Here is a 25996-nt window from a genome sequence, read left to right as displayed (position 1 = left end):
CTCCAGGGAGGGAGCGGGCAGGCCCCGCCGTTTACCTGCGTTCCGCGCCCCAGCGTTCCCAAGAAGGGAATCCCCCTCAGTCACAGAGCCGGGCGGCCAATCAGCTGCCAGGGCAGGGAATTCCCGCTTTGCCTGCCGCGCGTGCGGTCTGTTTAAATGGCATGTCGGTCCCTCTGGGAGATCTCATCGGGGACAGGCAGGGGGAGAGTGGGGAGGAGGGGAGCGTAGCGGAGAGGAGTGGACAGGGGATAAGGGGGCTCCTAGAGGGCAGAGTGTAAGGCAGGCAGAAGGCGCAGGAGGGAGTTTAAATAAGAAGGGTGGCTGTTAAGGGCATCTAGCCCATCACTCTGTCCTTGAAAAGAGGCAAAAAGCCAGATTGGCTCCGGACCCTGGTGTCTCAAAAGTGAGTGATATTTATTCGCATGGGTGCACATAAGTTAATATAGCTACATTATAAATAAGTACTTTTTAAGGTAGATAATCCTGGCAGGAGCTTATCTTCAGAGATGGAGTGGAAATTAGAAAGATCTGCTTCTAGGAAGGTCAAGACAGATGAAGACATGTTGTGGGTAAATGCCATTCATTTTTCTTTTTATTCTAACTCACCAGTGCTTTGCTGGAGTAGAGTAAAGTGATTATCTTCTCACCGTTACAGAGTACAATAATTGTGGAACAAGTCATAAAGATCATACTTTTTCCTAACTCAGGCAGAACTCATGAAGTCAGCTGAGAGTTTTAGCTTAGCAGAGTGGGGAAAAGGTACCACAGACTTCAATAATTTTGGTACAAGAGGGGGGAGGACTGCAGGATTTGATCTTCCACAAATTTCTGGTTTCATTTGACCATTGATTTAGACTGGGGATAAAAATAGTTGTTGCTCAGATGATACATTTAACAGCATTCTTTGTACTTCTGTATTTTTTTAAGGAGAAAGTAATGAAAACACTTGGGAAAGATCTTAAGCAGATGAGAAAACAAAGTTTACAGAAGTTCACTAAGGTAAGTACATATACAAAAAAATCTGCTTTGTATATTTTTTAGGGGCAGGGAGGAAGGGACAGAAAAAGTAGAACATCTATATAATAATGAACACAAAAATAACATTTTAAGAGATTTTTTCCCTGTGTTATTAGAGTCACTACAAATGAAGCTCATTTAAATGCATAATGTGAAACCGTAGACAAAAGTGCATAAACTACTTTAGTGGCAAAGTGGCAGTGATATAATGAAAACTTCAGAAATAGATCCTGGGATTCTTTCTTCATAGGGTTATGGGGACCGATTACTGATTAATATAAGCTACTTGATCTGGTTGAAGTGGGTGCAGGCATGTGCGGAGATGCCTGTCCATGCAGCATCACAAGCCAGCTGGCACATACTTGTGTGGTTGCATGGTAAGGAATAGAAGAAACAATGAAGAGTGAAAACATAGTGGATAGATCTAAACTTAGAGTTTACCATGTGTTAATCACCAACAGTGTGCTTGGCAATGTACAAGATGCAAAATACAGACAGCCCTTACCTCAAAAGCTTACAGTGTAAATCTGGTGAGTCACTTTAGTAGAATCCTATGTGAGATTCAGATACACTTAGGGATGGAGGCAATGTAAAGGGAGACGCCTAGACTGGAAATTTTAGAGCAGATAAACAGGGTACATTAAAGACAGAATATAGTACAGAAGTGTAGTAATCACTGACACGCAAGTATATTACTATACTGTTAAGTATCAAGGGATAGCCATGTTAGTCTGTATCCACAAAACCAACAAGGAGTCCGGTGGCTCCTTAAAGACTAACAGATTTATTTGGGCATTTACTGTTAACATTCATACAAGCAATACTATTGGGAAGGCACAATGCTAGACTAAACATGTTGAACAATAGCTAAGCTATAGAAAGCTGTCTGTGGGACACAGAAAATGGCCAAGAAGCACTGATGGAGCACAAGGATGTGACAGTTTGGCAGTGCATTGCTAGCTGGCTGTTGAGAACTTGATATATGAACAGTTGCTAGCTGCACTCCACGTTGTTGCATTCAAAAGCATCATGGAAGTCATGGAAATAGCAACCTCTTGTGGACTGTGATGGGAATCAGATCCATATTAACCAACTCATTCATTTGGCTTCTGCCTAGCCGTGGCAACTGGACAAGTAATTGTTCATATAGGTGGGGTTTTTTTTTTTGATAATTCAGGAGTATTGCAAGATAGAATTCCTTTTGAGTGGTATAAGAGCCCAGTTTTGAAAAGCAAAGAGAAAGGACCACAATCTGTCCTTATTTACATCCATACAACCTCTTTGGTTCTGCCTTCAGTAACATCCATACAGCTCACTACCCATACGAGTCCTAAGATCCAAATTTATAATAATTAAACACTGTGAAGGTTAATTTTTATCAGCAACATCAATTTTGCTCATTACAGGCCTGATACAAAGGCCCATTGAAGTCAATGGGACTACTCACATGCTTAAAGTTAGCCACATGCTTAAATGCCTTGCTGAATCAGGGCATGAGCTAGAATGGTTACCAAAAAAGGGCAGAATTTAGCTTGATTCTTATTTAAATTACACCAGTGTTAATCCAGGGTGATTCCAGTTAAATCCAGTAAAACTGATGTGAATGAAAAGCGAATCTAGTCTAACACTCTCTGAAGTTTTGGCTGACAGTTTAGGGCCTGATTCAGATCTCACTTTTTACTGCTTTACACTATTGTAACTCAACTGACTTCCTTGGAATTAGTCTGTATTACCAGTAATTTAACTAAGATCAGAATCATGCCCTTGATATTTATTGCATGTAAGTATTTACATTTTGGGTTGAAATACATATTGAGTTAATTTTGAAAGAGGTTAGCAACATTGAAATTAGATGGAAAATGGAGTGATTGCTCAAATGGCTCTTTAACTTTTCCATCACTCCACTTTGCAAAGTTCCTGTTACGAATAAAATTCAGTCACACCATCTTTAAAAAGGAAATATGTTGCCTTGCTCAGACTCCCTGTGTCTGGTAGGCAGTGTACTGTTAGCTGGCTGCTTTATGTGAATCTAGCAGTCTCTACTACACTGTCACCTGCTGCAGGGACAGCTCCCTGTTATTTTAATGAGATGGACTATGAAGACATCAGGATACCAACTTGTGAGAACATTGGTGGTAACTAAATGTGTGTGCTAGGAAGGCAGTGTATTGTTAGCTGGTTGAAAATCCGACACCAGCTAACTTACACCTGCTATCTTATTGCACATACTGTGATCATCCAACTGCAGCAAAACTTATTTTACATGACAGGTTTCAGAGTAGCAGCCGAGTTAGTCTGTATCCGCAAAAAGAAAAGGAGGACTTGTGGCAACTTAGAGATTAACAAATTTATTGAGCATAAGCTTTCGTGAGCTACAGCTCACTTCATCGGATGCATTCAGTGGAAAATACAGTGGGGAGATTTATATACACCCATTGTTTCACGTTCTCTGTGTATATAAATCTCCCCACAGTATTTTTCACTGAATGCATCCAATGAAGTGAGCTGTAGCTCACGAAAGCTTATGCTCAAATAAATTTGTTAGTCTCTAAGGTGCCACAAGTCCTCCTTTTCTTTTTATTTTACATGGTGCATCTTGTAGGCCCTTTTTATTTTCTTTTGTTTAGCTCTTATAATGCTTTTAAATTTTGATCAGCACTTAGAGACCAATATGATAGGAGGCCTTATAAATACTTAAGTCAGATAGACAGATAGTAGAATTCAAACCAACAAGCAATGACTTTCCTAAATTCTTTCCTTTGAAATGTTCTTGCTGTTTTATATAGAATATGTCAATACATTAATAAAACAACATTAGGCAAAATTTACATTTTTTTCAATGAGCAATTAAAAGCTGATAGAGTTTAAAAATTGACAAACCCAAAGGTGTTCAATCAAATGTCCTACCAAATACCCCAAAATTATATTTTAGTGTCATCATGACATTTCCACTATTGTACTGGCGAGAGAGGAAAGGGGAACAGTGTCTTGAAAATGGTTCCCGTCTTCTCCAAGTGCCTTCAAATTTGTCAACATTTTTGTGGTTCTGAAGTACTAAAAATGTATGTAGTGTTTCTAGGGGTTCTCACCAGTTCCACAGAGAGAAGAACTCTAATCTGAATGTTATGATCGTGCATAATGAAGACCAAAGAGATTGATTTTTTTCATGTTGTTAACACACATATATATAGTATACCGGCTACAGTCACTGCATTACTGCTTTGCAAGAAATATCAGCCTCATACTGAATATTGTTTAATTTCTTTCCCTGTCCTTATGTTAACACACTTGATGGGTACAATTCCATTAGGTTCCAAAAACCACTCAATTCCCACTGACTTTCTTGTGTGTAAAAGGTGCTTAGAACTTTTTGGGACTGGTCCCTTTATCCTTGTGTATCATTTCTCTGTTCTCAATGATTTTTGCAACATCTCCTATTGTAGCATTACTTGTCAATATTATTAATGTTCTATTAACTCCTCTTCAGGATCACTAATTCAGATGTTCAGGAAAACTGGGGTTATTGTCTTCTGCAGCAAACTTATTGGATGCCTCCCTCAGATCAATGCACTGTCATTTACCATTCACATTGCTAGGCACTTTGTCAGTTTTCTGTTCAAGGGAAATGGTTTATAGCCAGCTAATTTAAATTAATTTTAAAAGAAATAAACTTAGTTTCTTGATAGGAGTATTTCAATATTAGCTTAAAGCATCTACAATCCTGGTGTCCAAATGCTGGTATTCATTTGATGAAATCCATGCCTTGTATTTGTATCTAGGCAGTTCTTATTTAAAAAAAAACCAGACTATTTCATTATATGAGCTCCCAGGTAAGCCAAGTAACATATATACCCCATCATTCTTGCAAACTCTCCAAGTGAAGACCTCCCAGTGAAACAGCATGTGTGTATATGTGGAGGGCTTGCAGCATTAAGGCCCATAATAGAACTAGTTTTGTGTATGTGCTGATTAGGCAGTGTATTGTTAGTTAGCTGTTGTTCACATACCAGCAACTAAATACACTTCCACATTAGCACACAATCTTGCATCAATATTTAGACAAGCAGATTACAAGTAGTTATTATGAGCCTCTCTCTGTAAAGATTGTGGGCCAGATGCTGAGCAGATCTGGCCCACAACTGTAAATGTGTGTTGGCATAGATCCATTGACTTTAGTGGCCACTAAGCCAAATTATACCAGCAGAGTATCTGGCCTGTAGATATTGTGGCTTGTTCGACATCAGGAGTTAATATGTTTGGGTCTGATCCTACAAAATTTTACTTATATGAATAATCACATTGACTTCAAAGGGACTACTTGCACATGTGAGTATTGCTTTAAGGTTTAGGTCCCATATGAAAATGTGCATTTCATACAATAGTATGTAATGTAACTTTATAAGCTGGAAACATTCAGAGAGGATATAAAAAGATTCCTAAGGGAACCAGAGACACAGTTTGGGAATTGTTTGGTTTTGCTTGACACTACTTCTGTTGGTCGTTTTGGGGTCAGAACATCCAACAGAGAGGAGGTAAGATACTCCAGCTCAAGTCAGGTTGGTTGAAATGTATTTGGAAAATTTATATTCCTGGTGGCTCTTTACGATGGAAAGGAGTCCCAGGTTAAACCATTCCTGCTGTAGATTATGGGGAAGAAGTGAAGATCTGTGAAAATGGGTAATTATTTGATTTCCAAGATATACCTAGACACCAGCGCTTAATTTGTGCCAGGGCTTGCCAGGGCTGAGCCCCGGCACCTCTAGGCTTGGCAGTTCATAGCCCTGGTACCTCTGGGCTTGCTGCATCAATTATGAAAGTAAAAAAAAATGTTGAGCCCTGGCACCTAATTGCTTGAGCCCTGGCACCTCTTTCATTACCAAACACACTTAAAGGACTCAAGACACAAGTTTTCCTTCAGGTTTCCCACTGGAGAGCTCCTTGCTCTCCCCTGGGTCTCTTCCTCAGCCAGCTCAGTACAAAGGCCTCTGGCCCTCAGGAAGAAACCATCAGTCTACACTCCTCCCCAGTCACCCTCAGACACTGCTGGCTTTTCTCCTTAAGTCGTACACCCTACCCAGGTGTGGTAGGGTGGTACTAATTGAATAGGGCTGCCAGGCCCCATGCCTCCTGAGCCAGAAAGGGGCAGACTGCCCTGTCACAATGTCCTTTACTCTCACTACCAGCCTGGATGGAACTACTAGTTGGACTAATGACTGAGGTGAATGCCCCAAATGCCTATCGTTCCCACTCGCCAGCACCTTTGTGTGGATTACAAAGGATATGTGGTATAGTTTGCCTCTTACCTAATCTCTGTGAAATTAGTATCCACCCACAAAGCTGTGTGAATAACTGCACATTAATGACTGCTGTTTACTTGTACCTACATTCCACAAACAGTCAGGGCTGGATCAACCGTTTGTGGGCCTGGCGCCAAACATATTTGTGGGTCCCCATGGAGGCAATGGAGCATGGTGCGAGGAGGTCAGTCCCCAGAGCAAGGGGCCAGCCAGGGGCAATGAGGCATGGCATGGCAGGGGCGGCCCAGCTCCGCCCAGCCCAGTGCGAGGGCACTGTTTACAAACCAGCAGTTGCCAGACGTCCAGTGGCCCGCCTGGCCCTGTGCTGCCAGCGTGTCCCTTCCCCTCAGGGGGTGGGCCCATGTTGTGCCACACAGCCCCCCCTGCCCAACATCCCCCAACTCCCTATGGCCAGAGCCCCTCAGGACCCACTATACCCAACACCCACCCCAGACCCCTCCACAAATGCACAGCGCCCTGCACAATACCAGCCCTGCCCAGCGCCCCCCTGCCCACAACCCCACCACAAGTGCCCAGCACCCCCCACAGAACCCCCACACCCTAGTGCCCCAACAAACACACCTCCCCCCCCCACAGACCCAGAAGAGACCCACTCCCCCATGCCCTGCCTCTCGGCCACACTCACCTGCCCTGCTGGGAGGTGTCTGTCTCCAGGCTGAGCTGGCAGTGCAGCCAGGGTTGGTCCCGGGGCAGGGAATCGCTCCGGCCCCTTGGGAGTGGCGTGATCAGCCAGGCCAGGGCCTGCCCTGGCCAGGCTCCCTGAGGGCCCACTTGCCTGGAGAGGCCCAGCCAAACCCCTCTCCCCCAACTGTTGTCCGCCCCTGCCGGCTGAGACCTGAGACTGGCCACGCTCCTGTACCAGTCCCAGGCAGCTCAGCTCCGGGAGACAGGTAGGGCCAGACAGGTGGTGGGAAGCAGAGACTTCCCGGAGCCGGGGGTGCACTGGGGTCCGGCCGGGGGACAGAGACAAGTAGGAGTGTGGGGATGGGGACGGTGATGAACCCTCAGTCAGCCGGCAGGCAGGCTGAGAGGAGCAAGTGGTGGGTGGGGGAGCCAGCGGGGTCTCAGGGCGCAGTGCAAGCAGAGCAGGCCGGGGCCCCTTCTGAGCATGGGCCCGGCTCCATGGCGCCATTGTAAACCTGGCACTGTGAACAGTACAAGGGTGAAATTCCTCCCTCCAGCTTGGCCCCATGTGCATCGGCAGATTCGTTTCTAGTGTTTCCAGTGCTGCTCTCCGTCCAGGTTTCTGGCATTGAGAACAACTTCACCTTCCACTTTGGCAGTTTTGGCTATGCCTCTTCCCTCCCCAGCAATGCCTTCTTTTGGCCTAGGGGCTCCCCAATGAAGCCACAGCCTCCAACCAGATTCAGCTTCAAGATCCTCACAGTTTCCCCTCTCCCACACCACAAATGGTGAGAAAGTGTGAATACTTTACTAACTTTGGTTTGAAAATGCCACACATAACCAGCCATCTTTATTCATCATTACACTTCAGCTCTTCCAGATGTGATATTTACTATAGCGTATCCACTCTTAGAATTATTCTAGTAATTTATCCTGCTTTGTCTCAGACTGTAAAATACAGCCACAATGCCTGATGAATCCCAGCTTGTCTGCTGCTTGATTCACAAAGTTTAGCAATCTAAGTTTGCCTAGCTCCAAATAAAATAGGGGCCAATCTTATCATTGCTTTAGTGTTAGATTCTCCAGAATGCTCTCACTGTGTATGGCTGCACAGTGTCACAGAACATTTTGTGAAATATATCAAAATACACACAATGTATGCTAGGAACCATTTTGTGATTTTTTTCTTTTTTAATAAACAATCTTCATAGAACTATCTATTTACAATTTTTTTTAAAACTTAGTTTGTAATTTTCACAATTCATCAACCTTCCTCTGTTAATGTAGCAAAGCTGGTATTTTCAGTGGCATTCAGTTTTAACTACTCTGGTGTGATGCTTCTGGATTGATACAATGGCCCTAAAGTAATTCAGTCACAGAAGTTTCATGATTGGCAATCAAATATAAAAAAAATCCCCAACACTTGTTACAAGTAGCTGGGAAACAAAGCTCTTGGCTTGATAAATTAGTCAACTTCATACTCATACAAACCCTCTGTCTTCTTTTTTAATCATTTTCATGTTGGTGACATTATTAACCATTGGCAGCAGTGTGAACTTACAGGGCACATTAGCAATTTTATGCCAAACTAAGGGTCTGATCCTGCAAAATGCTGAGTGCCTTGCAATTCTCATTGACTTTATTGGTGCTCAGTATGTCGCAGGATTGGGCCCTATATTAGCGCTTAAATAATTTGTAATTATTCTCAGTATTGCCATTAAAACCAAAGAGAAATTTAAACATTTGATGGTCTAGCTTCTAGCATCATTTAACAGGAATGTATTAAGATTGTCTATACATGCGGTAAAATGGATTCACAGACTGAATGGCCTTTTCAGAGATCTTCTTTCTTTTTCAAGATGATCTGCCTGATCAGGGATGCTACTTCTGGCTTGATGTTTTCTATGGGCTCTTCAGGTCTCCAAAATTTCACAACTTTACCTTCTGGGCTGACAAGATACTTCCAGAAATTCCACCTAGGCTCTTTCTTTGAAGAATCTGCAGAAAAGGCATCAGATACTTTTAGTGGCCTCAAATACTGCTACCCTTGCAATTGCTTAGCCACAGAGCAGCTATTCTTTAACATTCATTTGAAAAAAGGAAAATCCCATTCTGTGTTAAGTCTCTTGATCTGGATGTTTGGATGGTTCTATTGATCGAGGAGGGTGAAATGAAAGACTTTTCCCCTTCTCTTTGAAGCAGTGTAAGAGCCAAATACTCTCTTCTGCTTCCTGGGGAGCATGACATGGGAGAGTGCTGCCACCTCTGTAGTTAAAGCTCTTCTCCCTGCCCTACAGATGTCCCTCAGTAAGGGCTCCATAGTATTTCCAGCTCTATGGGCTAGCAGGGGGCAGGTGGGTACAGGAGATGGGGATGTTGGGGGTGATGGCTGGGTCAATTTCTGCATGATTCTACCCCCTCAGTCTCATGGGGCAAAGCCTCAGAGGTTACTCTGTCCTATGGAATTTCTGGGAGTGGAGGTTTCTGGGGACGACAGGCTGTTAAGAAACACCTGGCAGCATGGCTCCCAAAGGCAGCAGCAGTAGAGTCCCTTGCCTTTGCCATGTCCCTGGAGACCCTCATGGATCCTGCAGATTTAGCTGGTGGAGTCCCTGGCCCTTTCTTGGGGGAACTCATAGCCTGATGGAAGAATTTAAAGAAAATTGTGAGTTCAGAATTATCACTTCTATAGGGGAATAAGCCATGTAGTGGAGAATAGGGTCCCACATTAATTCATTAAAAGTAGCTTGGCAGAATTTGATGGTATTTTTTTTTCATTTTGATGGATAATATCAATGTTTGTTTTTAAGTAATTTAAAATTTTTTTTCAATTTAAATTTTCACAGTTGCATAAAACTATGGGTTTTAGGCATTTTTTCTGATTTTTAACAATTAACATTTTCATAGTAGCGGGAAATTAGGGGTGTATGAGGCAATGGGGGTATCAGACAATATTTATTTAATGACAGCAGACGGTTAGATTTAAAAAGTTAAAGCTTTATAACCGATGAAACACAAACTGTCACATCACATGTCAAAATATACAGATATACAAAGTAAATATCCTTAAGTCAACTCTAATAAGTTCTTAAGCTGCACTTTTCTTACTTTGCTTATCTGTAAATTTCAATGATCATCAATTGAAATATTTTTCGTCATTTGTGTATATACTGTGAAGTCGATGTGTACTGACATTTACAGATACAAATCTAATCCTTCCAAACCTAATTAAAAGCCATTGGCCCAAGTCTGCCACTGAACCATATTCATAACTTCCACAGCCTTAATAGGAATTTTCCATGCCAAGGAATGGCGGGATATGTTCTATGTCATGTTGACCCTTTTCTGTTTAATAATTGTATCTTGATTTAATTGTTATATCTAGGATCAAGCTGAATTGCACACAGTGCAAGTCAGAAGAGGAGGTCTTGTGGTGGTATAAATTCACCATTGCCCTCCTCCTGATTCTGGGCTAGAATACAGAGCTAGACTCCCAGTGTAAATTAGAGCAGCTTGATGACTGCTCTAATTTACAGCAGCTGCAATAGTTCCCACGGTCCAAAACCACTGCTGGGGATCAGTGAGATTTAGCAGTGTCCTGAGCATAACCCCATTGCACTGGCCAATCTCCCCTTTTGCTGTTACATTGGGATGAAGGAGTGAAATAACAGTGCTTAATTTGTGCCAGGGCTTGTCAGGGCAGAGCCCTGGCACCTTTAGGCTTGGCAATTTATAGCCCCGGTATCTCTGGGCTTGCTGCATCAGTTATGAAAGTAAAAAAAATGCTTCAGCCCTGGCACCTAATTGCTTGAGCCCCAGCACCTGTTTCATTACAAATTAAGCACTTCATAAGAGACTCTGTACCATCTCTATGCCACTGGAGGATCCTCCTTGCACTAGGATGATTGTTCTGGGGCTGGATATACTAGTTGTATGGTCAGAATCAATGGGTGGTGTAGTGCAAAACTGTCCCAGTGTGGCTGAGAATTTGACCTAGAAAGTATTGAATGTATAAGAGAGTGAAAATATCATCCTCTTTGGGCAGAAGCTGCACAGTAAATTCCTTTGAGGCAGGGGACTGCAGGAAGGGAAAGGATGAATTTCATAAAATACTTTCAAAATATACAAATAGCAAATAAACTGATTTTTTGTCTGTGTCAAACAAGGTATTATGCATTTTAGAACAGAAAGAGTGAATGTGGTATCTCTCTCCCTCCACGGGTATGGATAAGTATTTATTTAATGTAGTGAATGGGGCATAGTCTGCATTAATTTACACCATTTGTAATGTAACTGAAGTCAAACACTCTCCTTGTCTTAATGATCATAATGCTATCTGAGGGGATATTAGGATTGAAGGGAGTATAAACTAGTGCAGAATTTGATCCATTGTTTTTAGTTAGGTGAAAAGAAAACATATTTGAAATTCAGACTGGTGAAAAGATTTACAAAATCTGCAGTATCTTGTTGTTTTGCTTGTGATATGGCAAGTGATTTTTGAAACTTATCCTCTTTAAAAGTACTTAGTTGGCCCCCATCACCAGAGCAGCTGAGCACCGCATACTCATGGAACCCTATGAGGCTGGGAAGCATCACTATCTCTGTTTCCTAGATGAGGAACTGAGGGTAAGTGACTTACTCAAAGTCACAGAGGAAAGCTGTGACAGAGCATAGAATTGAACATATCTCTCCCAAGTTACGGGCTAGTTCCCTGACAACTGGACCATCTTTCCTCTATTATACAGAAATTCAATGGTAACCAAAGACCTGATCCAAAGCACATTGAAGTCAGTAGGAGTCTTTCAATTGGCTTAATTGAGCTTTAATTTAAGCCCTAAGTAAATACAGCCTCATTCCTATTTGTGAGAATACAGGGCCCATCCCTACAAACCCCTACTCATCTGAGTAAGTTCCAGTGGCTTCTCATGTGAATGAGGCATAGTTGTGTGAGTAGGTTTTGCAGATTGGATCTCAAAAATTTACAAAATGAGTTAATGTAAACCAGTGATTATTTCCCACTGTTCATGCATAACTTGTATCTAAGTCAATAAGATATACATGTCTGGTAAGAGGGGAATTTGCTGATCTACACATGTTTGTATTAACTGTTGAAATATTAAGAAATATAAGACAATAATGACAGGTTTCAGAGTAACAGCTGTGTTAGTCTGTATTCGCAAAAAGAAAAGGAGTACTTGTGGCACCTTAGAGACTAACCAATTTATTTGAGCATAAGCTTTCGTGAGCTACAGCTCACTTCATCGGATGCATCTGATGAAGTGAGCTGTAGCTCACGAAAGCTTATGCTCAAATAAATTGGTTAGTCTCTAAGGTGCCACAAGTACTCCTTTTCTTTTTGCGAAGACAATAATGGAGATTTCTCTATTAAATTCTCTCAGAAAGGTTAATATAGTGTTTTGAACAACTTTTCATATAAAATATTTTGTAATGACAATAAAAAATAGACAACAACAGTTAAATCAGGCCATTACATGTTTGCTTTAAAAATAATATTGTAAAGAGCAGGTAACATTTTGGTTAAGAGTAACCTCATATAAATTTGAAAAGATTTGGTTTAATGTTTTAGAAATCTTTGATTAATTCCTAGCAGATGGAAACTGAGATGTCTTCTGTCCCTGTTCCTTCTCCTCCCTCCCCTCCCATTTCTTTACCTTTCTGTTCTTCTGCCATTTTTTCTGTTCTCCCCTTATGTTTTGGGGGAAAATCAATATAAATAAAAAAATATTGCAATGATATGCAGCATAATATATAATAGGCAAATATTTACCTATCAGAAATTTAAATGCAGGTTCTGTTTCAGATCCTAGAATCTTAATTTTGTGGAAAATAGGGAAAGTTGCTCCATAGTTTCCCTTGGCAAAAGATTCTATTTCCTGGCTTGAGCTAGGCTCCGATTCTCCAAACTGATTGCACGGAAAGGCCAGCACAGTGAAGTGGGATGGACCAAACTCTCTGTGTAATTCCTGCAGCGAGATGTAATTTTTGTCTGTGTGCTGGCAGTAACTGGCCACGTTTACAACCAAAGACGCCTTCAGAGAAATAGAAGGTGGAACATTTAGAAAGAAACGGCAAGTTCCTAAATTACTTCAAGTCTTAAAGATATAACTTTCAATAGCATAATCTCTCCTGCTTGAATACTATCTGTGACCATTGGAGCATAATCTCATTAGATATATTAAGAATATCAGAAGCTGAAATCAGGTATTCTTTAAGATACATTCTTTTAATAAAAATCATTAGACCCTTGAAAAGGATAAAATGTTTTTAAATTACAGTTTAGTCTTAAAAGCACACATGCAAAGTCAGACATTTAAGGATTGTGCATAATAAACAGTCTCACATTATATATTTTAGATCAGCCTCTAAAATATAATTGCAATATGCTGACATTCTTCGCTACTGTGGTTAAAATATATTTGTTGCATTGTTAGAGCATTTCAGTTATAACAAATCATATTGAATGACCATTTTACATTATTCATTATCACTAAACTTAATATAGCATCTGTACTGCTAGCTTAGCACTCAATACTGAAGGAACAGGGGATTTTAGCAAACATCTTTATCTCCCCATAATGCTACAGTGTTTTTACCATATGTAAATTGAGTATATCTGTTGCTCTCTAAAGTTTTAGTAAACAAAGAAACAGTGCTTTGAAGATGCAACTTACTTTGCCTCTGTACTTCTCCAGAGAAACGGTCCTCCCTCTGGAATCCTTCACTTCAAAAGAATAAAAATCTTTGATTTTAGGTTTTAAGAATTTGAGCTGCAACAGGCAGAGCATCACTGTACACAAAACCATTGACAGGAAAACAACAAACACCCTTGCTTTGGGCACTGAACATTTTAAAGGATAAGTTGCGAGAGGCTCCATTTTGGAGAATTTTGAGGGAAGCCTCAGCAGGCCTGGAATGTGAGGAGGAGCTGAAACATGAAACCTGCAGCTACTCTACACAGACCATTGTAGCTGCTCATTTTGTCCCAACCGTCGGAGAAATGTTTCTGGGTTTGAAAGCTGCTGCTGGTTCCCCCAGATGTAAGCCAGTATGAAACACTAGTTTGATAATATGCACAAATGTCTCTCAGTAAGATAGAAATAAATTAAAACTCAGTGCCAATTACATTAAAAAAATAGTTCCGCTTAACTGGCCCACACAAATAGATTCAGAGCCCATGTTCTCTTGTCATTGACATTAATGTTACACCCATGTAACACCACTGACTTCAAGGGAGGTAGGGCCTGATCCAAAGCCCATTGAAATCAATGGAAACACTTTGGGTCTGTTGTGCAAATGCCTGTGCTCTAAGTGGTCCAAGGTAACAAAAGTTTAACTCAGTTTGTTACATAAAATTGTTCATAAAATTCAGCAAACATGAAAGAACAAATTAATCCAGACAAAAATGGTCTATTGACTCCACCCCAGGACTGCGTTAAGACTGTAACTGGAAATAAATGGAGTATAGAACTGGAAATTAATAGATCCAAATTGGTGTGTTGGAAATTAGGACTAACTGGCAAACAAAATAATAAGGGGATGGGCTATTCTGCCCACCACTTCCTGTTGGGGTCCTTAAAAAAAGACATTGTGGGGGAGGTGGGGAGGATCAAAATGGTAGAGAGGTGAGCTAGAAGTGAGATTTACCATCGTGGCTTCCACTTCCATCTTCTGAGACCCCAGAATCTAGCACAACACTGTTGGACCTTCACTGTCCTGATCCTGAGAGATGTCCTGGCCAGACTGAACCAGAAACAGTGACCCAGATGACATCACTGGCTCTGGCTAAATTCCAGATGCCACTTAGAATGTGAGACTTGGTTTCCTGCTGTCTTACCTTATGTATTCTCTTTCCTGTCTCTCTTCCTTTCCTTCTGTTTTATAAGAATCTGTTTTCACCAGCCAAGACTGCATCTTTTGTAACACTGCTGTGAGACCATGACCAGCTAGGCAGCTAAAAGCAATGTATGGATGCTGGATGCTGGTACAAGTTTGCCAGGTTTTGGAGGGGCTGATAAGACTGTGTGCTGAGCCCACATTCCTTTAGCAATGAGGTTGCAGGTGAAAGTCAGCACTAGAGACAGAAGCTGAATTTTCTATCTTTGCTGTTCTCTTCTCTTCTCTTCCCTTTGGTACATGTTTGACTTATTTTGTCTTCAAGGAAATGAGACTGTACCTTTAACAACACCAGGCCCAGGCCATCTCAACTTCTTTTTGTTTCACCAAAAAAGGCTAGTTATTACCATCATTAATACCATCTAAAAGACTGTCAGACTGAAGGATTTCCAGATAAAACTCTAAAGGGAAATGGAATGAGGGATATAGTTAAAATCCTTAATTAATACATTACATTTCAAATGCTTTAACTGTTTTTTTTTCTTTTCTGTATGTTTAATAAAAAGTTTAAAAGATTTTGAATGATGTGTTTGTCATGGAACTAAGCAGTGTCTGTACCCAAGCCCCTGAATCATGTTCAACTGTTTAGTGTTGTCCAGTGACAAGCTCATATTAACATCTTTTACTCTCTGAGCCCATTTATTCCATTGAATTTGACACAATAGGTCCCAATGAGCTTTGGGTCCCATTGACTTCAATGAGCTTTGGATCAGGACATTAATCTGGATTTACCATTGAGAGAAAGTCAAGCTTAAACCATTTTTTTGGGGTGGGCGTGGTGTATGGAAAGCTAACACAGAAGATGGGCATAGTTTTGCTACAGTGTATCTGGCTTTTAATTCTGTCTGAGGACTGGAGAGGAAGAAGGGAATGCATCAGAAAGAAGTGAAGTTGCTAGAGGTTTGGAATCCCAGATATAGGCAGGTTAATTCCGGGGGGCTTCTCAAGAAAAATGTGAAGATGCTCTACAAGTATTTTAATGACACAATTCTGAAACCCTCTGCCTTTATTGTATTTTTTTTAAAATAAGTCTTCCTCTGTGTCATTCTGGATCACACCTGTCAATTCCCAGTACCTAAACTGACATTTTTGAAGGCATCACTACATATCTGTGGCAAAAGTTGCACTTACTGGATTTTTTCTCTTTTCTTTTCTCTTATTTTGTTGGTTTTCCTCTTCTTTGGTTTTTTATACTCCTCCATCACTTCTGACCTCATGTCCCCTGACACTGCCTGTCCCCCCTCTTCTTCTTTCTCTCTGTTCTTTCATCTCCTGATTTCCTTTCTTCTTTCCACACTCCCATTTTCAGCCTTCTCTATGACGGGTTTGCTCATAGAGACCCCCTTCGGACTGCCACCTGATGAGCTGAGACTACCTCTGAGCCCATTTTCTCTGCCAGTTTGGGCCTCCAGAACCCTGCTTTGTTGAGCCAGACACACCAGTCTGCTCCAACACAGACCCAGGGTCTGAACCACGCGCCCCAAAGCTGCAGACTTAACTGAAAACAGTGTAAGAAGTGCTCCTGTCTCCAGCACCCAGATACCCAGTTCCCAAATAAATCTATTTTACTCTGTATAAAGCTTATACAGGATAAACTCATAAATTGTCCGCCCTCTATAACAATGATAGCAAGATATGCACAGCTGTTTGCTCCCCCAGCAATTGCTATAATTGCTAACTGGGTTAATTAATAAACAAAAGTGATTTTATTTAGTATAACAAGTAGGATTTAAGTGGTTCCAAGTTATAACAGACAGAACAAAGTAAGTTACCAAGCAAAATAAAACAAAAACATGCAAGTCTAAGCCTAATACATTAAGAAACTGATTACAGATAAATCTCACCCTCAGAGATGTTCCAATAAGCTTCTTTCACAGACAAGACTCCTTTCTAGTCTGGGCCCAATCCTTTCCCCTGGTACAGTCCTTGTTCCAACTCAGGTGGTAGCTAGGGGATTTCTCATGACTGCTGCCCCTTTGTTCTGTTCCACCCCCTTATATAGCTTTGGCACAGGACGGGAATCTTTTGTTTCTCTGGGTCTCCACCCCTCCTTCTAAATGGAAAAGCACCAGGTTTAAGATGGATTCCAGTACCAGGTGACATGGTCACATGTCATGGGAAACCTAAGCCTTCATTCTTCCTGGCCTGACTCACACGAAGGCTTGCAAATAAACAGAGCTATTTACAACCAATTGTCCTAGTTGATGGGAGCCATCAAGATTCCAAACCACCATTAATGGCCCACACGTTGCATAATTAAAATAGGACCTCAGAGTTATATTTCATATTTCTAGTTTCAGATACAAGAATGATACATTTATACAAATTGGATGACCACACTCAGTAGAGTATAAGCTTTGTAATGATACTGTACAAGAGACCTTTTGCATGAAGCATACCCCAGTTACATCATATTCACCCTCATTAGCATATTTTCATAGAATCCTATGGAGTGCAACGTCACATCCTGAGTTTCTTTCGTCTTTCCACGCTCCCATTTTCAGCCTTCTGTAAACTATCATTTGTCTTTCACTTCATTCCAGCTTCCAATTTCCCCTTATTCCCCTCCGCTCCCAATCCTTAAATTCCATTCAAGAATTATTCTTTCTTGGTCATTTCTTGCCTCTCCATCAGTCTATCTCTGAGTCACACAAAAAACTTGCTACATCACCTGCTCAATATTATGCATCTATATTGTGAAGGGGTGATCAGAATGGAGTGCTGTGTTTCAAGAGTGAAATCCTGGCCCTATTGAAGCCAATGGGAATTATGTAAGGATTTCATCCCAAATGAGGGCATACCTTGGATTTAGATAATAGCATAATACTGTTTCCAGTATTTTCTGTCATATTTATATGGCTACACATTTTGTTTGCTGTTTTTGACCAACACTACACAATGAACGTGTTTACATCAAGCTGTCGAGATGACCCGAGGTCTTTTCATGAAAGGTTACAATCTACTTTGCATTTGTCAGCACGGACTTTCTGCCATTGTGCTGCTCATTCACTTAGCTTTCTTAGGCTTTCTTAGTTTAACAGGAAGATTGAGAGCAAACATTAAGTAAAATCAGGTATTTGTGTGTGTGACTCCTGTTAGTGTGTGGTAAGTGGAGCTTTGGAGTGCTGGCTGGGATCGGGTGTTCCAGCAGCATGTGTGGAGAAGGGTTCAAATGCATCATTGAAAACAAACAAAAATGCAATCAAAAGGAAACATATAAAAACAATATTGACTTAAGAAAAGTCTGAATTTGTCTTTTTAGTCTGGGAAATCTATGCAGGAGTTTAGCCTTCCTGGGGTTTGGCTTGCATTTGTTACTGTTATTGCTAAAAATTTTTCTAAAGCTCTCTAAAATGCCGAAAATCGTATCTGAAATTTCAAAAATGTCTGGGGGAAGAGTTCTAGGTTCTCCCATTTAAATATTGTTCTTCCCTATTGTCTTCCCACAGCTTCCCCATTCTTGTTTGCATAGCTGCATGCCTGAGTGCAGCTACTGAGTCTCTCAAAGTTTCCTGCTTCTAATACAGTGCGAGACTTTCTGGAGGAAAGATGATTTAGGGGTTACGGGTGCTAGTCCAGAACTTGGGTGACTCAGGTTAAATTCTCTGTCCGATTACAGACCACCTGTGTGAACTTGGGCAAGTCACTTAGCTTGTCTGGGCTTCAGTTCTTCATCTGTGAAATGGGGGTAATAGTTTTGGCCTACCTTACAAGGATATTGTGAGGCTAAATATGTTAATGATTGCGAGATGCTTAGCTACTAGGGGTATGTCTACACTACGGAATAAGGTCGAATTTATAGAAGTCGGTTTTTTAGAAATCGGTTTTATATATTCGAGTGTGTGTGTCCCCACAGAAAATGCTCTAAGTGCATTAAGTGCATTAACTTGGCAGAGTGCTTCCACAGTACTGAGGCTAGAGTCGACTTCTGGAGCGTTGCACTGTGGATAGCTATCCCACAGTTCCTACAGTCTCCTCTGCCCATTGGAATTCTGGGTTGAGATCCCAATGCCTGATGGGGCTAAAACATTGTCGCGGGTGGTTCTGGGTACATATCGTCAGGCCCCCTTTCCCTCCCTCCCTCCGTGAAAGCAAGGGCAGACAATCGTTTCGCGCCTTTTTTCCTGAATTACCTGTGCAGACGCCATACCACGGCAAGCATGGAGCCTGCTCAGTTAACTGTCACCGTATGTCTCCTGGGTGCTGGCAGACGCGGTACGGCATTGCTACACAGTAGCAACAACCCATTGCCTTCTGGCAGCAGACGGTGCAGTACGACTGGTAGCCATTCTTGTAGTGTCCGAGGTGCTCCTGGCCACGTCGGCTGGGAGTGCCTGGGCAGACATGGGCGCAGGGACTAAATTTGGAGTGACTTGACCAGGTCATTCTCTTTAGTCCTGCAGTCAGTCCTATTGAACCGTCTTATGGTGAGCAGGCAGGCGATACGGATTGCTAGCCGTCGTACTGTTCCATCTTCTGCCAGGCAGGCAAGAGATGAGGATGGCTAGCAGTCGTACTGTACCATCTTCTGCCGAGCAGCCTTGAGATGTGGATGGCATGCAGTCCTTCTGCACCGTCTGCTGCCAGCCAAAGATGTAAAAGATAGATGGAGTGGATCAAAACAAGAAATAGACCAGATTTGTTTTGTACTCATTTGCTTCCCCCGCTCCCCTGTCTAGGGGACTCATTCCCCTAGGTCACACTGCAGTCACTCACAGAGAAGGTGCAGCGAGGCAAATCTAGCCATGTATCAATCAGAGGCCAGGCTAACCTCCTTGTTCCAATAAGAACAATAACTTAGGTGCACCATTTCTTATTGGAACCCTCCGTGAAGTCCTGCCTGAAATACTCCTTGATGTAAAGCCACCCCCTTTGTTGATTTCAGCTCCCTGAAGCCAACCCTGTAAGCCGTGTCGTCAGTCGCCCATCCCTCCGTCAGAGCAACGGCAGACAATTGTTCCGCGCCTTTTTTCTGTGCGGACACCATACCAAGGCAAGCATGGAGGCTGCTCAGCTCACTTTGGCAATTAGGAGCACATTAAACACCACACGCATTATCCAGCAGTATATGCAGCACCAGAACCTGGCAAAGCAATATCGGGCGAGGAGGCGACGTCAGCGCGGTCACGTGAGTGATCAGAACATGGACACAGATTTCTCTGAAAGCATGGGCCCTGCCAATGCATGCATCATGGTGCTAATGGGGCAGGTTCATGCTGTGGAACGCCGATTCTGGGCTCGGGAAACAAGCACAGACTGGTGGGACCGCATAGTGTTGCAGGTCTGGGACAATTCCCAGTGGCTGCGAAACTTTCGCATGCGTAAGGACACTTTCATGGAACTTTGTGACTTGCTTTCCCCTGCCCTGAGGCGCATGAATACCAAGATGAGAGCAGCCCTCACAGTTGAGAAGCGAATGGCGATAGCCCTGTGGAAGCTTGCAACGCCAGACAGCTACCGGTCAGTTGGGAATCAATTTGGAGTGGGCAAATCTACTGTGGGGGCTGCTGTGATGCAAGTAGCCCACGCAATCAAAGATCTGCTGATATCAAGGGTAGTGACCCTGGGAAATGTGCAGGTCATAGTGGATGGCTTTGCTGCAATGGGATTCCCTAAGTGTGGTGGGGCCATAGACGGAACTCATATCCCTATCTTGGCACCGGAGCACCAAGCCGCCAAGTACATAAACCGCAAGGGGTACTTTTCAATAGTACTGCAAACTCTGGTGGATCACAAGGGACGTTTCACCAACATCAACGTGGGATGGCCGGGAAAGGTACATGACGCTCGCATCTTCAGGAACTCTGGTCTGTTTCAAAAGCTGCAGGAAGGGACTTTATTCCCAGACCAGAAAATAACTGTTGGGGATGTTGAAATGCCTATATGTATCCTTGGGGACCCAGCCTACCCCTTAATGCCATGGCTCATGAAGCCGTACACAGGCAGCCTGGACAGTAGTCAGGAGCTGTTCAACTACAGGCTGAGCAAGTGCAGAATGGTGGTAGAATGTGCATTTGGACGTTTAAAAGCGCGCTGGCGCAGTTTACTGACTCGCTTAGACCTCAGCGAAACCAATATTCCCACTGTTATTACTGCTTGCTGTGTGCTCCACAATATCTGTGAGAGTAAGGGGGAGACGTTTATGGTGGGGTGGGAGGTTGAGGCAAATCGCCTGGCTGCTGGTTACGCGCAGCCAGACACCAGGGCGGTTAGAAGAGCACAGGAGGGCGCGGTACGCATCAGAGAAGCTTTGAAAACCAGTTTCGTGACTGGCCAGGCTACGGTGTGAAAGTTCTGTTTGTTTCTCCTTGATGAAACCCCCCGCCCCTTGGTTCACTCTACTTCCCTGTAAGCTAACCACCCTCCCCTCCTCCCTTCAATCACCGCTTGCAGAGGCAATAAAGTCATTGTTGCTTCACATTCATGCATTCTTTATTCATTCATCACACAAATAGGGGGATGACTACCAAGGTAGCCCAGGAGGGGTGGTGGAGGAGGGAAGGAAAATGCCACACAGCACTTTAAAAGTTTACAACTTTAAAATTTATTGAATGCCAGCCTTCTTTTTTTTGGGCAATCCTCTGTGGCAGAGTGGCTGGTTGGCCAGTGGCCCCCCCACCGCGTTCTTGGGCATCTGGGTGTGGAGGCTATGGAACTTGGGGAGGAGGGCGGTTGGTTACACAGGGGCTGTAGTGGCAGTCTGTGCTCCAGCTGCCTTTGCTGCAGCTCAACCATACACTGGAGCATACTGGTTTGGTCCTCCAGCAGCCTCAGCATTGAATCCTGCCTCCTCTCATCACGCTGCCGCCACATTTGAGCTTCAGCCCTGTCTTCAACCCGCCACTTACTCTTTTCAGCCCGCCACTTACTCTCTTCAGCCCACCACCTCTCCTCCCGGTCATTTTGTACTTTCCTGCACTCTGACATTATTTGCCTCCACGCATTCGTCTGTGCTCTGTCAGTGTGGGAGGACAGCATGAGCTCGGAGAACATTTCATCTCGAGTGCGTTTTTTTTTCTTTCTAAGCTTCACTAGCCTCTGGGAAGGAGAAGATCCTGTGATCATTGAAACACATGCAGCTGGTGGAGAAAAACAAAGGGACAGCAGTATTTAAAAAGACACATTTTACAAAACAGTGGCTACACTCTTTCATGGTAAACCTTGCTGTTAACATTACATACATAGCACATGTGCTTTCGTTACAAGGTCGCATTTTGCCTCCCCCCACCAGGTGGCTACCCCCTCAACCCTCCCCCCTCCCTGTGGCTAACAGCAGGGAACATTTCTGTTTAGCCACAGGCAAACAGCCCAGCAGGAATGGGCTCCTCTGAGTGTCCCCTGAAGAAAAGCACTCTATTTCAACCAGGTGACCATGAATTATATCTCACTCTCCTGAGGATAACACAGAGAGATAAAGAACGGATGTTGTTTGAACGCCAGCAAACATACACTGCAATGCTTTGTTGTACAATGATTCCCGAGTACGTGTTACTGGCCTGGAGTGGTAAAGTGTCCTACCATGAAGGACGCAATAAGGCTGCCCTCCCCAGAAACCTTTTGCAAAGGCTTTGGGAGTACATCCAGGAGAGCCGCGAATGCCAGGGCAAAGTAATCCTTTCACATGCTTGTTTTTAAACCATGTATAGTATTTTAAAAGGTACACTCACCGGAGGTCCCTTCTCCGCCGGCTGGGTCCAGGAGGCAGCCTTGGGTGGGTTCGGGGGGTACTGGCTCCAGGTCCAGGGTGAGAAACAGTTCCTGGCTGTCGGGAAAACTGGTTTCTCCGCTTGCTTGCTGTGATCTATCTACAACCTACTCCTCCTCATCATCTTCTTCGTCCCCAAAACCTGCTTCCGTATTGCCTCCATCTCCATTGAAGGAGTCAAACAACAGGGCTGGGGTAGTGGTGGCTGAACCCTCTAAAATGGCATGCAGCTCATCATAGAAGTGGCATGTTTGGGGCTCTGACCCGGAGCGGCCGTTCGCCTCTCTGGTTTTCTGGTAGGCTTGCCTCAGCTCCTTCAGTTTCACGCGGCACTGCTTCGGGTCCCTGTTATGGCCTCTGTCCTTCATGCCCTGGGAGATTTTGACAAATGTTTTGGCATTTCGAAAACTGGAACGGAGTTCTGATAGCACGGATTCCTCTCCCCATACAGTGATCAGATCCCGTACCTCCCGTTCGGTCCATGCTGGAGCTCTTTTGCGATTCTGGGACTCCATCATGGTCACCTGTGCTGATGAGCTCTGCATGGTCACCTGCAGCTTGCCACGCTGGCCAAACAGGAAATGAGATTCAAAAGTTCGCGGTTCTTTTCCTGTCTACCTGGCCAGTGCATCTGAGTTGAGTGCTGTCCAGAGCGGTCACAATGGAGCACTCTGGGATAGCTCCCGGAGGCCAATACTGTCGAATTGTGTCCACAGTACCCCAAATTCGAGCCGGCAAGGCCGATTTAAGCGCTAATCCACTTGTCAGGGGTGGAGTAAGGAAATCGATTTTAAGAGCCCTTTAAGTCGAAATAAAGGGCTTCATCGTGTGGACGGGTGCAGGTTTACATCGATTTAATGCTGCTAAATTTGACCTAAAGTCCTAGTGTAGACCAGGGCTATATAAGAATCTAAGGGTATGTGTTCACTTACAGTGCTGCAGCGGCACAGCCTGTATCTATTGATTTTATTTGGGCTAGATTTCCATTTTTTGAAGGGTGCTTGATTGACTTGGAAAAGCTCCGTACCTTGCCATTTCATCATGCTTTTTTTCTTTTTGCTTACTGTTTTCTTTTGTGTTTAGTGCTATACATATCTTCTCTGACTCTGTAGCTTCCATGCAGAGTTTAAGAATTTTAATTTCCTTATTTCAGGTGCTTTGCAACTAGCATAATTACTTTTAAAAATCTCCCTGCTGAAAGTTAAATATCTGAGTGCTAGATTTTGGTACTATCCCTCCCCACAAGGGTATTGAACTTAATTATAATGTGGTTGCTATTACTTAGTGGTTCAATGATAGTTATAACGTGAACCAACACCTGTGTGCTATGTAGTACTATGATGAGAGTAGCTGCTCCTCTTCTGTGCTCCAGAACTAGTTGATCCTGTCAAACTGTCCTGCAATAGGATGAGTAGCAACTTCAGGGCAGCCTGTTAAGAAGCAGGGCACAAACCCCAAGCTAGTTGTGAGTTCCATACTTTGATTTCACAAGCCAATTATCAAATGTAAACTCCTCAAGCAGTATAAGACCCTTAACATGTCACAGACAATCTCCTTGGGTACTCTCTATCTTGCATCCAGGTAAGCTTGGCTTTGTGGTAGATGGTCCCTTTCACCAAAAATCACAACAATATTCAAATTACTCCCAGTCCCAAAGGACCAGTCATTTATCCCAGGTCAGTTGCATCATAGATCTCACACCAAAGACAATACTTATTGTCAATCCTATAATAATCTATCTAATGGTTTATTAACTAGGGAAACAAAATAAGAGAGTTATTCACAAGATTAAAGCAGATAAACATACACACATGCAAATGAGTTACAGTCATAAGTTTCAAAAGGTAGTAGCTTCTATAATAAGCAAGCTTTATATGTCCCTTAGGGCTAACCCAGCTAAACACTGGGGATCTCTTGCTTATGCCTAGAAAATCTTGCCCTTAAGAGTCCAAGCAACAGAGAAATACAGTTTCTTCTAGACAGGGATTTTTATTTCTTTTCCCTCTTCTCTGAGCTGCCACTTCAGCTGATGGAAGGAATTCATTTGAACTTATCCTCTTGATGAGCGGGGAGAGCAACCAATAAAGTCTTTTGTCCTCTGATGTTCCATAATAATTTGTCTGATGTTGCTGGGCCTTCTCTGTTGGGCAGGACATCACACCTTTTGTTTTAGGTCAGCATTTCCCACTAATTAACATCTCACTCTGGTTTGGAGCTTTAGAGTCACAGTCAGAGGCTTACAGTGTAAATGCTCAAATATTAACTTACAATATGGGATACAGATGTTATAAGTATGGGTGGCAGGTATAAGAGGCTTGGAGAGGCTAAGCCTCCCCACATGGGGCAAGAAATGCTGGATGTGGCGCATCGCTCTTTGGAGGCCAGCCGGTGCCTTTGGAGCACCGCTGGCGGAAGCTCCTGAGAAGTGTGTGGGAGACACTGGCACCTGGACTGTGGACCTGCCCGTGCTCTGCCCCAAGGCCTCACTCCCCCCTGACCTCTTCCCCCATTACACCCCTGTGCCATACCTCTTCCTCCCAAGGCCTCCCCTTGGTCTCCCTCTTTCCCCAAAGCCCCCCATGTCCGCTGCTTGAGCTTCTCTGCCACCACCCCTGAGGCCTCCCCACTTGCCACTCGCTACTCTCCGCTCTCTCACCGGAAGCCCTCCCCCAGACTCCTGCTTGCTTCTCTCCGTCCCCTCCCCCAAGAGGCCCCTGCCCACTGCTCGGAGAGGAGGGGCAGAGAGGAGAGGGCTGAAGGGCCTCAGGAGTGGAGGCCAAGCTGGGGCAGGGTCTCAGGGTGGAGTGGGTAGGGGATTGGGCCACAGTCCAGGTGCCAGTGGCCCCCCCACTTATAGCGAGCTTCTGGCACTCGTGCCCAACCACCCCAAATGCAAGAGTCACACACCACCTATGGGTTATAATCCATACAGCAATTTACAAGCATTCAATAAAGTCTAAACACTAAGCACATTTTTACAACCTTAATACGTATTTTAACAACAGTAATATATACAGGTGAGGCTGACTAATTCCAGCTATGTATTTGTCAGCATCCAAGTGAAGCATGGGGACCTTGGCATAAGCTGGCATCTAGTTTGCCAGTGTCACAGATCCATGAACGTTTCATTTAAGGTGTTAAGAAATTGTGTCCTGAAGTGACCAGTTTATATGCGAGAAGTTGAAATGACCCATTATTGCTTTATTAGTTGTACTTACAGTCACAGAGTGTGGGGGAGTCCAGGCCCTGCACCCCTCTTCCAGGGATTCACTGAGACTCTCAGCCAGCCAGTAAAACAGAAGGTTTATTGGACAACAGGAACACAGTCCAAAACAGAGCTTGTGGGTACACCCAGGACCCCTCAGTCAAGTCCTTCTGGGGGAGCAGGGAGCTTAGACCCCAGCCCTGGGGTTCCCTG

The 25996-nt window shown here is 43.5% G+C and overlaps 2 protein-coding genes across 8 annotated transcripts in view; one reads left to right on the top strand and one right to left on the bottom strand.

Moving 5' to 3' along the window:
• Nucleotides 1–242: 242 nt before the first annotated feature.
• Nucleotides 243–25996, top strand: part of CDC20B (cell division cycle 20B) — a 54880-nt gene continuing 29126 nt past the window's right edge. For 3 of the 5 annotated variants that reach the window (XM_084629133.1, XM_084629134.1, XM_084629137.1), the window contains exons 1-2: nt 243–569; nt 928–999. In XM_084629133.1, coding sequence (XP_084485259.1) covers nt 507–569; nt 928–999 — 135 coding nt within the window. In that variant the 5' untranslated portion in view covers nt 243–506. Of the gene's footprint in view, nt 570–927; nt 1000–11479; nt 11586–25996 lie in introns of those variants that run through there. The other 2 variants (XM_084629135.1, XM_084629136.1) reach the window with 2 other exon arrangements.
• GPX8 (glutathione peroxidase 8 (putative)) lies at nt 7775–13916 on the bottom strand. Of its 3 annotated transcripts, XM_084629139.1 has the most exons (4): nt 13652–13911; nt 12748–13009; nt 9516–9599; nt 8826–8957 (listed from the first exon to the last, which is right to left on the bottom strand). In XM_084629139.1, the coding sequence occupies exons 1-3, from the start codon at nt 13853–13855 to the stop codon at nt 9556–9558; spliced, it is 510 nt and encodes a 169-aa protein (XP_084485265.1). In that variant the 5' UTR covers nt 13856–13911; the 3' UTR covers nt 8826–8957; nt 9516–9555. The 3 variants fall into 3 exon arrangements, with proteins under 3 accessions (XP_084485264.1, XP_084485266.1, XP_084485265.1); XM_084629138.1 differs by lacking the exon at nt 9516–9599 and having other exon boundaries at nt 7775–8957; nt 13652–13907; XM_084629140.1 differs by lacking the exons at nt 9516–9599; nt 12748–13009 and having other exon boundaries at nt 7775–8957; nt 13652–13916.

Source organism: Lepidochelys olivacea (genome assembly GCF_965140295.1).
Source record: "Lepidochelys olivacea isolate rLepOli2 genome assembly, chromosome: 5".
Classification (NCBI taxonomy): domain Eukaryota; kingdom Metazoa; phylum Chordata; order Testudines; family Cheloniidae; genus Lepidochelys; species Lepidochelys olivacea.
This window is presented reverse-complemented; position numbering and strand designations above follow the sequence as displayed.